The sequence below is a fragment of the Ips typographus genome, linkage group LG1 (assembly GCF_016097725.1).
Source record: "Ips typographus isolate SLU linkage group LG1, UJ_Ityp_2.0, whole genome shotgun sequence".
Lineage (NCBI taxonomy): Eukaryota > Metazoa > Arthropoda > Insecta > Coleoptera > Curculionidae > Ips > Ips typographus.
In genome coordinates, this window is record NC_138422.1 from 24585150 (window position 1) to 24599855 (window position 14706).

Consider the following 14706-nt stretch of genomic DNA (forward strand, 5'->3'; position numbering starts at 1 on the left):
GGCATAAAAACGGATGGATTATAGCTTTTCTTACAAATAAGCAAATATAGGATTGTTGGAGAAACCAAAACAGCGAATAAATGAAAATTTGAAGAATTTATTTTCAAAATCTCTGAAAGTTTAGAGAAGATAAATTAATTGTCAGTTCAGGAGTTTCACTCTCCATCTAAACTGATCTGATCTGTCAGAAACTATCAAACAATTACCATAAACCATCTAGTAATGCCAGAATCTATCTAGTAATGTCAAAATCTCACAATTGCCAGAAACTATCTTATAATAATTAAATATATCTGGCATGGCCAGAAACTATTATGTAATGCGGCCAGAATCAATCAAACATTGCCAGGAACTATCTCATAATTGCCAGAAACAAGCTCACAATTGCCATAAACTATCTAATAATGCCACCATCTTTTTGACATTGCCAGGAAGTATCTCACAATTGCCAGAAACTATCTTATAATAATAGAATATCTATCTAGCATTTTCAGAAACTACCTAGCAATGCTAGAATCAATCTGTCATTGCCAGCCACTCTCTCACAACTTCCAGAAGCTATGTAGACAAGAAGAATCTATCTGACATTGCTAGGAACTATCTCACAATTGCCAAAACTATTTAGTAATGCCAGAATCTATATGACACTTGTTAGAAACTCTCTAGTAATGCCAGCATTTCTCTGGTATTGTCAGGAACTACCTTACAATTGCCAGAAACTACCTAGTAACGATAGGATATATCTGGCATTTTCAGAAAATATCTAGTAAGGCCTGAATTAATCTGGGATTACCAGGAACTATCTCACAATTGCCAGAAACTATTTAGTGATGCCAAAATCTATCTGACGTTGCTAGGAACCATCTCAGAATTGCCAGAATCTATCTAGTAACGCTAAAATATATCCGGCAATGCCAGGAACTATCTCACAGTTGCCAGAAACTATCTAATGATTCCAGAATCTATCTGACATTACTAGGAGCTATCTCACAATTGCCAGAAACTACCTAGTGTTGCCAAAATCTATCTGACGTTGCTAGGAACCATCTCACAATAATTACCAGAATCTATCTAGTAACGCTAAAATATATCCGGCAATGCCAGGAACTATCTCACAGTTGCCAGAAACTATCTAATGATTCCAGAATCTATCTGACATTACTAGGAGCTATCTCACAATTGCCAGAAACTACCTAGTGTTGCCAAAATCTATCTGACGTTGCTAGGAACCATCTCACAATAATTACCAGAATCTATCTAGTAACGCTAAAATATATCCGGCAATGCCAGGAACTATCTCACAGTTGCCAGAAACTATCTAATGATTCCAGAATCTATCTGACATTACTAGGAGCTATCTCACAATTGCCAGAAACTACCTAGTGTTGCCAAAATCTATCTGACGTTGCTAGGAACCATCTCACAATAATTACCAGAATCTATCTAGTAACGCTAAAATATATCCGGCAATGCCAGGAACTATCTCACAGTTGCCAGAAACTACCTAGTGATGCCAAAATCTATCTGACGTTGCTAGGAACCATCTCACAATTGCCAGAATCTATCTAGTAACGCTAAAATATATCCGGCAATGCCAGGAACTATCTCACAGTTGCCAGAAACTATCTAGTGATTCCAGAATCTATCTGACATTGCTAGGAGCTATCTCACAGTTACAAAAACTATTTAGTAATGCCGGAATCTATATGAAACTTGCTAGAAACTGTCTAGTAATGCCAGCATCTCTCTGGTATTGCCAGGAACTACCTTACAATTTCCAGAAACTATCTAGTAACGACAGAATATATCTGGCATCACAGAAAATATCTAGTAAGGCCTGCATCAATCTGAGATTACCAGGAACTATTTAGTGATGCTAAAATCTATCTGACGTTGCTAGGAACCATCTCACAATTGCTTGAATCTATCTAGTGACTCTGACATTATCAGAAACTATCTCACAATTGCCAGAAACTATCTAATGATGCCAGCATCTCTCTGGCACAGATTCTTGTACGGAATAATTTGAAATAACGGTTTCATAAAACATAATTACCTTGGGCTATGTGGACCGGCATGTTCTTTCTTTGGTAACTTGTCGATTCCATTTTCCCGCGGTGACACCGTACCATTGGGTGGTGAAATCGGGTCTTCCGATGCATCGTCCACCACCAGATCCTGATCGCTTTTCTCCCCGTCGCTGTGCTGCAAAATCAATGGTAAACACGTTAATATCGAAAAACCGACGCTCTTGGCGAAAGTTGACGGCGCGTTACAAATACCGCCGTACAGTATGTAAATTCTCAGGGCAATAAAAATCGAGAGTCCGTTTACCGGTTCCCGTGTAACATATATCTGAATGCACATGTAAAAGAGCGAGACATGGCAGGTACATGCAACTGACGAGATGTAAAGATACGCGACGCGGACCCGGCTGGAGACTTTTCGATTAAGCGAATGTTTGCGTCTTCGTTTTTTTTTCTTATGGTATCAAGTACCTTTATATATCATGTACAGGTAACGTCCTATCGCAGCAGTTTGGAAAGTAATTTTTCGCTTCATGACTTCCTTGGTATTACGCGTGTTTTAAAGACTGATTTTAGTGGTGATAACATCGTAAGCAGACGTTTGGGATGTGTTAACCTAGTTTACATTCATATGCCTCTTGCGATTAGTTCATATCGAAGAATTGAGATGATGTGGAAGTGGAATACCGGCAGAATCAGCAATATACAGGACTGTGATGAAGAAGAAGAAATATTATATAAAAGTAAACTAATGGAGTTACAAATTAGCTTGAGGATCAGGTGTGGCGTCTTTGAGAGTTATTCTCTTACTCTTGTGTCCCATGTAACAATATATCCTTATAGAAGCAGGACCGTTCAGTACTCCGCTGGACCTACCATTGTTACAGTGTAAACATGCTTTCATAAATTTTCTTTAAGCACAGCCTTCAAAGATTAATAAGATTAGTTTAATTCCTGAGCACATTTCTGTTGTAATTCATTGTTCTGCTATTAAACAAATTTTGGACTTTTTGTTTCAAATTGCATTTTAAACGTTCCAGTGTTCCGAATCGTCGATTTTAATGAGAGATATTCTCTTACTTTTATAGTCCAAGCTTGTGTCCCATGTAACAATATATCCTTATAGAAGCAGGACCGTTCAGTACTCCGCTGGACCTACCATTGTTACAGTGTAAACATGCTTTCATAAATTTTCTTTAAGCACAGCCTTCAAAGACTAATAAGATTAGTTTAATTCCTGAGCACATTTCTGTTGTAATTCATTGGTCTGCTATTAAACAAATTTTGGACTTTTTGTTTCAAATTGCATTTTAAACGTTCCAGGGATCCGAATCATCGATTTTAATGAGAGATATTCTCTTACTTTTGTAGTCCAAGCTTGTGTCCCATGTAACAATACATCCTTATAGAAGCAGGACCGTTCAGTACTCCGCTGGACCTACCATTGTTACAGTGTAAACATGCTTTCATAAATTTTCTTTAAGCACAGCCTTCAAAGACTAATAAGATTAGTTTAATTCCTGAGCACATTTCTGTTGTAATTCATTGTTCTGCTATTAAACAAATTTTGGACTTTTTGTTTCAAATTGCATTTTAAACGTTCCAATGTTCCGAATCGTCGATTTTAATGAGAGATATTCTCTTACTCTTGTAGTCCAAGCTTGTGTCCCATGTAACAATATATCCTTATAGAAGCAGAACCGTTCAGTACTCCGCTGGACCTACCATTGTTACAGTGTAAACATGCTTTCATAAATTTTCTTTAAGCACAGCCTTCAAAGACTAATAAGATTAGTTTAATTCCTGAGCACATTTCTGTTGTAATTCATTGTTCTGCTATTAAAGAAATTTTGGACTTTTTGTTTCAAATTGCATTTTAAACGTTCCAGTGTTCCGAATCGTCGATTTTAATGAGAGATATTCTCTTACTCTTGTAGTCCAAGCTTGTGTCCCATGTAACAATATATTCTTATAGAAGCAGGACCGTTCAGTACTCCGCTGGACCTACCATTGTTACAGTGTAAACATGCTTTCATAAATTTTATTTAAGCACAGCCTTCAAAGACTAATAAGATTAGTTTAATTCCTGAGCACATTTCTGTTGTAATTCATTGTTCTGCTATTAAACAAATTTTGGACTTTTTGTTTCAAATTGTATTTTAAATGTTCCAGTGTTCCGAATCGTCGATTTTAATGAGAGATATTCTCTTACTCTTGTAGTCCAAGCTTTTGTCCCATGTAACAATATATCCTTATAGAAGCAGGACCGTTCAGTACTCCGCTGGACCTACCATTGTTACAGTGTAAACATGCTTTCATAAATTTTCTTTAAGCACAGCCTTGAAAGACTAATAAGATTAGTTTAATTCCTGAGCACATTTCTGTTGTAATTCATTGTTCTGCTATTAAACAAATTTTGGACTTTTTGTTTCAAATTGCATTTTAAACGTTCCAGTGTTCCGAATCGTCGATTTTAATGATGTAATACAGCGAAACCAGACTTATTAATAAATCGACGTGTCCGTTCGACCACGACCGAACAACAAGAGCAACGAGAGGAAAAAAAGAAGAAGAATCGATGCCGCTAAACCGAACCGAAGCGGGCGCTTAAGCGAGCGGTTAATAAGTCTGGGAACCGGGTTTCTCAATATTCAGTAGCGCCACCAACACTTTGTTCAATTTTTTTTTCAAGAATTTTGACCATTATTTGCATTATCATGGAACCACAAGGTAACATACGCTGGGCAATGACCAAGGAAGGAAAGAACAACTTCTGACGATCTGCAGGATCTCAGAGGGGAGAAGATAGATCGACGTTTCCACCGGGATTATGAGAAAAGTACTCTCCAACTTAGGAAAAACTACGTAGTTGAAGAAGTAGGCAACGAATCTTAGGTTCCTTAGCTCTACAGACTACGCTTGATTTTTGTCAAAGTCCATCTTTTTTGCTTTTTGACAGCTTATCTCTATATAGGGCTAATTTAATACTTACATGACCAAGATCTTTCTCTTCCTTTTTAGGTTTTTTTAGTTCTGTGGGTTCCTGAGGTGTGCGCGGTCTGTACTTCTCTCGCTCCGCAGGCGATATAGAGTTCCTCTGCAACAAAAAAAGCGATTAACACTAATGCTACATCAAAAAAGCGTTGATGAACTATTATAGACGAAGACCAGAATTCAATAATAGTCGCGCATTCTGTCGTAATTTGTCATTAACCGCGTGTAGCCTGCGCTTATCTCTAATCTCACTCGTACCCGTCGGGCCAAATTACACGTTTCGGACTCATAAACAAGTCAATTTTCCACAACCGCTATCCGCACCATCTATAATGATCCTAGATACACACACATTTTAGTTTGTTGCTTTTGTTATTAATAGTCTCATTACCTACCGCGTAGCGCGTTAATTGGCGCCATGCTCTTTTTATACAACATAAAGGTTGATGGTCGCCAGCGGTAGCAAAAGCCCAGGCGTTAGCCCAACCACTCCCCTTAATGAAATATTCCGGACAATGCCGTAAATCAACATGTGTTTGATGTTGATTAGTTCCAAATAATGCCGGTTAAGTGCGGTTAAACCGACGTTTATTGGAAATTTCGGTCGTCATTTGCACGACGGAGCGTAAATCCAGAATATATAAGCAGTAAAATTGGCAAACACATAAAGGGATATATTGCCCGATCCCCCGTCTATTGATACGGGTATTAAACATACACTGTTACCGCAGTTTATGAAACCAGGGGCGTAGCAACGACCCACGATTTAATGTCACTGTGTTTTAAAAAAATGTTGAAAGTTGTCGGTTAATTTGTCCAGCCAAATGTGATCACACCAGATGTGAGGTTGAAAAGTATATTTACTTATGTTTGCCAACAGTTAAAAATGTATTTAGTTTAAATGAAAGTTGTTGGCTAGGAAAAGTAGTTAAAAATGTCAATTAAGTGAGTCCCACACTAAAGTAAATATTCGGTTACACAAATATGTTATTTTGTGCTTCTTTGGAACGTTTATTTGGCTTTACAGTGCAAAGAAGAGAGAATCACTGCAAGTCAATGTTTTCGACAAAGAGAAGTGACACTCTGCCGGAGACAGAACATCACATAGTACTTCTGGTAAGTGAGTATGTGACCAATTGTCAAATCTGCTACGATAAATATGAACGTATGAATGGTTGAAAAATAGTGGTAAAGTGAGCAGAAGACAAGAATAAAGAAATAAGAACTGCTGACAGTATAAGAAAGAAAGTAAGAAAACGAGAGAGAAATGAAATTGTATGAAATTTCCAAATTATCTTCATACAGCTTTAGGAGTAATGGTTCCGGTTGTCTCATCCAGCATTGACAGGAAAGTCAGCCTCGAGAAGGAGTTTCAGCCTCAAACACAAATTATTCAGAATGGACTTGGAAATACTATAACGTATCCCATAGACCTGTGGAGGTCTGAAAGAAACAGGGAAGTAAGAACAGAAGTCCAACGAGCTATAACAAGGCTTCAAAACGACAAGGCTCCAGGAATTGCCGGTATCACCGGAGAACAACCTAACCTAACCTAATGCATATGATATGCAAACAAATCTGGAATACCGGCAAAGGGGCCGATGAGTGGTCAAATTCTATCCTTGTGCCAGCTTTAAGAATAGATATCTCCTGGAATGAATCCTGAATCCTCATCCTAGTAAAATACTCCTGACCATCATCAATGAGTGCCAACAGATTCTGAATCTTCGACAGATCATAGAGAAATCGAGAGAATACAACATTGAAATGTATCTATGTTTTGTGGACTACTCCAAGGTATTTGAGAAGGTAAAATAGAATACACTCTGAACCATCCAACTAGAAATGGGCACTCCACCTCACCTTACATATTTGGTCAAACGACTCTATGAGAACAACAATGCTAAAATCAGAGAATAGTTTCAACAACCAACGCAGGAGTGAGACAGGGATGTATATTCACGCCAATCCTATTTAATACCTACACATAATATATTATGGGTAGAATAATGGAAGAATGTTAGTGGAGGACACGAGGATAAATAACCTGAGATGTGCGAATGATGAATGAAAGGAGATTATGGGTAGATTGCGCTCTAATGATTGTAGATCGCCTTCATAAAAATCAACCTGGTGTTCAAACCGTGCCTGGATACGAGGTTGTAAAATTTGATTTCAATATGGAGGGACACTAAACTGTGCATTGCAAATCTCCTCATCTTTCCTATTACCATGTATGGCTCCGAAACCTGGACTCTGAAGGAGGATGAGCGTCTTTTAAATGTGGGTATATCGACAGACGCTTCGAATACCATGGACACCGAACAAATCTCTCCATTATCAAAGAACTAAAAATTGGGGAATGCCTGGTCACAAAAATCAACCAATCAATGCTGAGATTGGAAGAGGATGGAAAGATTGATGATAATAGAAGGAAGACGAACACGTGGAAGATCACCAAAGAGATGGATAGACCAAATTAAAACCCTAGTGGGCCACAACCAACTGGAGGCTTCACACATGGCGCAGAGTCGAGCAACCTGGGCCGAAGAAGCCAAGAGAAGCAATACATGATGTGTCACCAAATTTTCACGTAGGGTGAAGGACCGAAGACAGAGATTTTTTTTTTTAAATTTTGATTTGATACATCTGGGCAGCATTGTCAGATTTGCCAAATCTATACCAAACAAGCACAAAACGTGGAAAATAACAGTTTTTTTAACTTTTAGGGAGTCCATTCTCCAGAGAAGTACTCGTGGAGAGTAAATGCAAGTGAGGATGAGAGGGAGCAAGCTTGAATCTAGAGGACGTAGGAATAGTTAATAAAAGCTAAAAGAAAGGTCTTGAAAAAAATAACTGATGGAGCAGAGTTGTAAAAATGTTTTGGGTTAAAGTAGTAATAAGTTATTGCCTCCTTTCGAGGAAAACGAAGTCTTGAACAAGCTGAAAGTTTGAGTTTACTGACTTTATGAAATTATAAGAATGGAACAGTTCAAGCACCAAAAGATGTGTGGAAACTTATTATCAACTAGAATAACGAGAGAAACATGGCTAAAGTGTGGAGAGTTAGCATGTAACGACGGAAGCAAAAGGAAACAAATAAATAAAGAGTTTAGCTAAAGATGGCAGAGAAATGGAAAGAAACTTCAGGAAGAACAAATCAAGGAATTAGTTAAGACGAACGGCAATTTCCTTCAACTGAGACAGGAAGAAATTGAAACAATAGCAAAGAAGAATGGAATGAAAGTCAGGGAAGAGATCAATTAGGCAGAACAAGTAGAGTTTAAGGAGAATTGATGAGATAAGTCAACAAGCTCTTGTAATTTGTAAGGAACATGATTACGGACAAGTAGAAAAGGAAACTAATTTAAATTAAATCTCAAATATCAGGGACATCATCGAATAGACATTAGGAATAAGTACAGTTTATATGGACTCTGTAAAGTTAAATAACAGAAAGTTATATGTTTTTTTCATCTGAACAATGATGTACTTTCACTTGTCTTTGGATTGTATTCACCATGTTGTTGTGTAACAAATATAGATCCAAACATGGAGAACAGACATGAGAGGAAGAAAATAAGAGTGACTGTCAGAAAGAGGAATTATGAGGCAAATGAGATTAAATATGAAGTTAGTATGAGAAAAGTGGTAGAAAGATGTAGAAAAGAAAGTATTCTTTTTTTGGTAAATTTAGTGTAAAACTAATATGCTGCTGTAGTTTTGAGTGAAGTTTAAAAGAGCAAGATACTATAGTCTATCCGGCGAACCTACGGAGTAATTAAATTCGATGGGCGGCAACTTTGGTCGACCCGCATGACACTGTAAAACAGGTACGTAAACGTGTCCTCCTAATTTTCGCTTTTATTACTCCGTAGGTTCGCCGGATAGACTATAGTTTAGTTAGAACAGAAAAGGATTTTAGTTTAGAAGTGAAGTTAAGTTGATTGTCTTAATAAGATTCTATTATTGTTGAATAGGTGATAGATATGATAACCGACTGTAGAAATTGTGATGTTATTCCGACTTTACTAGTGAATGGAAGATAAAAAGGCCAACTTCCACCAACAAAGAAGTTGGTTCCAGGTTGAATTAAAAAGGACGCACCTGTCCTGCCCAGGTATTACCATACGAACGGTATTTCAACGTCGAACTGGGCATTTTTCTTTGTGTAGAAAACATTTTTACCTGCCCGGTGGAGAATTAATTAATTACTCTGATACTTCAACGGCGGGATCCCTAAACGCGCTACTAATAATCCGCCCTCGCCTGGGGTTCTCTCCCTCGTTTTTCCGTTCGTTCTCCTTCACCCCCCCGGAAATAGGTTAAAGGGCACTGTTTCACGCTTCGAAGGGTGTTACCACCCTCCAGCCCGTTTGATAAACAGTGTTGGCGAACAACTCGGAACTAATCACGTGTGGGGTACTTTACACCTTAACCCTTTTGCTACCTTATTGATGTTCAATCTAATTCGGGCACTAATTTACACTGAATCGAAAGTGGTCATTTTGGAAGGAATGACTTTTGGATGAATTGTTTAGGAACGCCTCTGTCTTGGAAAACAAAAAACTCCCCAGTTTCGCCTCCTCCTTTGTGTGTTCCGAACAATTTCCCCGACACGCCGTTTCGAGTCGACGACGAACCTTTTATTTTCCTGGGGGAATTTGTCCAAGTCGGGGAAATAAAACCGTACGGAACCGAAACACGTATTTTGTCAGTGAAACGTCTGAATCTTCGCCAAATAAAACGGCTGCGCCTTTCTGAATATTTTGTCACGTGTGTCCGTATACGTCTCGTTTGTCCTGATGGATTTTCCTTCTTTCCTCTTTCCAAGTGGAAGGCGGTTACGATTTAACCTCGTTTTATCGATCCGATACTATTCAGAGTTTTATTCGTTTCCGGATCGTTTCTAGTCTATATCACAATATGGTTTTGCGAGAAAACTGGTTACGATTTTCAGTTCAACTTAGGATATAACCAGAAACTTACACGTAAATCACACTGAATCATTAACCAATTCAGTAGATTAGTAGGTCAAGAGAGCGGATTACTGTTACAAAGGCTAATTCTGCCCGAAATCTGCTACATTTAGACTGAAACTCACGTTGTTTAGAAAACACAAATTGACAATTTGTCAAAATAACTGTCACAGATCTTAAAAACACGTCTTGTTTCAAAAACTGTGTTCAACTGAAATTCTTGCAAATTTTGATAGTTTTGACATTAGTAACAGATATCACGCGGTTTTTGAAGGATAATTTAGCTAGGCAGTCACGTGACCACTGTCAAAATAACTGTCATAAATTTCAGAAACACGTCTTGTTTCAAAAACTGTAAGAAAACTGTGTTAAACTGTAATTTTTGCAAATTCTGTGCGAATTTTGACAGTTTTGATAATAGTGACAGATATCACGTGGTTTTTGGAGGATAATTTAACTAGGCAGTCACGTGAGCGCTGCAAAATAACTGTCATAAATCTTAAAAACACGTCTTGTTTCAAAAACTGTAAGAAAACTGTGTTAAACTGTAATTCTTGCAAATTCTAGGCGACTTTTAACAGTTTTGACATTAGTAACAGATATCACGCGGTTATTGAAGGATAATTTAGCTAGGCAGTCACGTGACCACTGTCAAAATAACTGCCATAAATTTCAGAAACACGTCTTGTTTCAAAAACTGTAAGAAAACTGTGTTAAACTGTAATTTTTGCGAATTCTAGGCGAATTATGACAGTTTTGACATTAGTGACAGATTTCAGGTGGTTTTGACATTAGTGACAGATATCACATGGTTTTTGGAGGATAATTTAACTAGGCAGTCACGTGACCGCTGCAAAATAACTGTCATAAATCTTAAAAACACGTCTTGTTTCAAAAACTGTAAGAAAACTGTGTTAACTGCAATTCTTGCAAATTCTAGGCAAATTTTAACAGTTTTGACATTTAGTGACAGATATCACGTGGTTTTTGAAGGATAATTTAGTTAGGCAGTCACATGAACACTGTCAAAATAACTGTAATAAATTTCAGAAACACGTCTTGTTTCAAAAACTGTAAGAAAACTGGGTTAAACTGTAATTCTTTCATTCTAGGCAATTTTTTAGAATTTTGACATTAGTGACAGATATCACGTGGTTTTTGGAGGATAACTTTGCTGGGCAGTCACGTGACCACAGTCATAAATCTCAGAAACACGTCTTGCTTCAAAAACTGTAAGAAAACTGTGTTAAACTGAAATTCTTCCAAATTCTAAGCAAATTTTGACAGTTTTGATATTTAGTGACATATCACGTGCTTATATAATTTAGCTAGGCAGTCACGTGACCACAGTCCAAATAACATAAATCTTAAAACACGTCTTGTTTCAAAAACTGTAAGACAACTGAGTTGAACTGTAATTCTTCCAAATTCTACGCAACTTTTGAGAGTTGTGACATTAGTGACAGATATCACGTGGTTTTTGGAGGATAATTTGACTAGGCAGTCACGTGACCACTGTCAAAATAATTTTTATAAATCTTAGAAACACGTTTTGTACACTGTAAGCAGAAAACTTTTCAAAACTCTGATTGTTGCAAATTTTGAGCGACAGTCAGAGACAAATTGCTTATCACATCCACTTGGAGTGAGAAAATGACTGAAATGGTAACAAATGGATGAAAATGGTAATTTTTTGAATCCTTATTAAATTTCCTATCCAATAACCTAAAAAAATACTACAAAACTTGGTATAGTCAAGTAGAAAAGCGGTGTCAAAGTTTGAACTGCCAGAAACCCAGTAGAGACAAAATCGCCTGATCCCATATTTTCCTGTTATTTTGGCCATAGCACAGCAAATAATATTATTCGTTTTTTCATGGTTTTGAAATATATTCTTCCGTTTATTTAGACTAAAATGGACATTGCTTTAGAATGCTTGACCAAACAGCTTCATAGTTATTATAAAATTAGTGTGTTTTCAGAATTGAGTCAGTTTTCTGTTTTGCAAAGTTATAATTAGGCTTCGTTTCGTATTTCATTTCAGTTTTCAAGAAGTCTGAATATACTATTTTAGTAATACAAAACACTGAGCTCCAGAGAAGGCGGCTAAAATTCACATCAGTTTCTAAATCACTTTTACGAGTACAGGTGACTATTAGCGTCTACATTGGTTCTATAGTCTATCCGGCAAACCTACGGAGTAATAAAAGCGAAAATTAGGAGGGGTTGATTAGTATTGGTCTATATCCGGTCCGTTTTACAATATAATATCTTCTTCTCTCTCTAATATAAGGACTTCTCGGGTCTCATGTCTCGATTCACTTTTACGTACCTGTTTTACAGTGTAATGCGGGTCGACCAAAGTTGCCGCCCATCGAATTTTATTACTCCGTAGGTTCGCCGGATAGACTATAGTTTGCTTTTCAAAATTAATTATGTTAAATAAATGATAAACGCAATGCTGCTGTTTTAATTTCTTTAAGTTACAATGTTGTCTAGGCACCCATTTTTATCCCATAATTTACATAGTTCTGGTTATTTCAATAGTAAAGTTAGACTCATTTTACATATTGTTGAATTAATACATCTGAACTTTTACGTCTGTTGTATCAAAATCGTTGAATATTAATTTTATATTATTATTTATACAACTATTTGTTTCTAGTTAGACACTTGAAACAGGCACAAAATTACACCCCATTTCCGTAAATCTCAGCACAGTAGATAGTTTGTGATTAGTATGCTGCTTTTTCTTGACCAATCACAAACCACAATCAGTGCTGTGATTTATGCAAATACTGAACATGTGGAGTTACAGTCAAAACGAATGTTGTCACTATTGTGAGGTTATAACATTTAAATTCTTTTTGACTAATAAACACGTCCGCAGCTAATAAAAATTTATATGATTTCTGATCTCTATCCCATCCCAAAAACCAACCATAATAGGAATAGCACAATTTAAATAAAACCATAAACATAATTTAGTTAATTAAATTGTGCTCACTCATAATAAACCAGCTTTTATAATGAAGAAAACGGTCGTAAAAGCCAGTATAGACAGCCTTAATATCTCACTAAAAACCGTTCAATTATGTCACAAATATGATGATTGAAGCGAAATGAAAAAAAAAAAAAATTAAATTATTAATTATTTCGCTGGCACTTGAAGAATGACTAATGAAAAAGCCGTTAAAGCACTCGACCTTAATTTGATTGTACGTTACCATAATGAAGATTCATGTAACTGGAAAAAAGTAGTTATCTTATGGGTTTAACGTGGTGTGGCAGGTCTTAACTGCTAGATGACGTGATACTGAACGAGATGTAATCATTGTTTTGAGGTAAGTATAAGTAGTGGCAGTTAAAAAACTCAGATGTTAATTGGACATGTTCAAACCAGGTTTTGGAAAGATGTTGGAGCAACTTTAAGAAAAAAAAAACATAATCAAGACAGAATAATGAAAGAATATTAAACAAAGAATAAAAAAACAAGTAAAGCTTAACAGAATCAAAAGCCAAATGTTAAAAGGCTTTTGATTCTGTTGAGCTTTGGGCAATAATCCAATAATAATCAAGGTACACCAATCTACTTGAAAAGAGGCGACCATCACAGTTAAAGTGCAAGAAGATATAACAACCAATCGAATACCAATTAACAGAGACATCCGACAAGGAGACACATTATCCCCTAAGTTATTTACCCTTGCATTTGAGGACGTATTCAGAAGACTAGATTGGGACAGAAAGTGCCTGTGCATGGATGGTGGATATCTGAGCAATTTACGCTTTGCCGACGACATAGTTTTAATCAGCAGTACGAAGGAAGAACTTGTATGTTGGCAGACTTAAAGAGCAGCAGCAGATCATATTCAGAACGAGTAAATTAGAAGAAGAACAAAAGTCGACGATGTTATAGAGCATATACGACAAGACAATGACAGATGGACAAGACGTATAGTACAGTGGCGTCCAAGGCAACATAAAGGAAGTACTGGTCGTCCACAGAAACGATGGATCGACGATATAAAAGAAATAGCGGGAAGAAAATGACACCAGATGGCAATGAACCGATCCGAATGGAAGCAGCAAGGGGAGGCCTATGTCCAGGAATGAAAGAAGAATAAGAAGAAGAACAAGAAGAAGAATAAACAAGTAATGAAGAAAAGCAGGGAAAGTATGTAAACTAGACTAGAAAGCAAAAAATGTTGTATGATAACAAGAAGAATAGTAAAAAGTTTAGAAACTGCTGCTAAACAATACAAGATATTTGAATGGTACAGTTCCAAACGTTAAGATCAATTACGGGCAAAAGAGAAGAAGCAGCGATATCAGAGTCTAATATGACATTCCAGACATTGTAAGATGGTATAGAATAAGAAGAGCATGGGGAGACTACGTTGGCATGGCGCTGATATTCGACTACCAAAAATTGCAAATCCAACCAACTAAGACCCTCAACGATGGTTCAAAAGCTGGATATCTTATAGTCACAACAACTGAGTTTTTCTCAATCTTCACATATGTCTGATCTGATTGGTTGCTTCACTCTAGTTTTGCAAGAAGCATAACTTTGATTTGATGAGGTCCATCTTTATGATCTTCTCTGGTCGTCTAGACGTGTTTCTTATGTCCGACAAGACTGTTGAATAAATATTAGATCGCGTCCGTCTGCTTTTAGACCTATAAAACTGCATCGCATTTAA

General features: G+C 36.9%; 1 protein-coding gene across 3 annotated transcripts in view; it reads right to left on the reverse strand.

The window, feature by feature from the left end:
- Nucleotides 1–14706, reverse strand: part of LOC145723930 (protein groucho-like) — a 109530-nt gene that overhangs the window by 10618 nt on the left and 84206 nt on the right. For all 3 annotated transcript variants that reach the window (XM_081975501.1, XM_081990643.1, XM_081983156.1), the window contains 2 exons: nucleotides 5020–5124; nucleotides 2057–2205 (listed from right to left, as the gene is read on the reverse strand). In XM_081975501.1, coding sequence (XP_081831627.1) covers nucleotides 2057–2205; nucleotides 5020–5124 — 254 coding nt within the window. The remainder of the gene's footprint in view (nucleotides 1–2056; nucleotides 2206–5019; nucleotides 5125–14706) is intronic.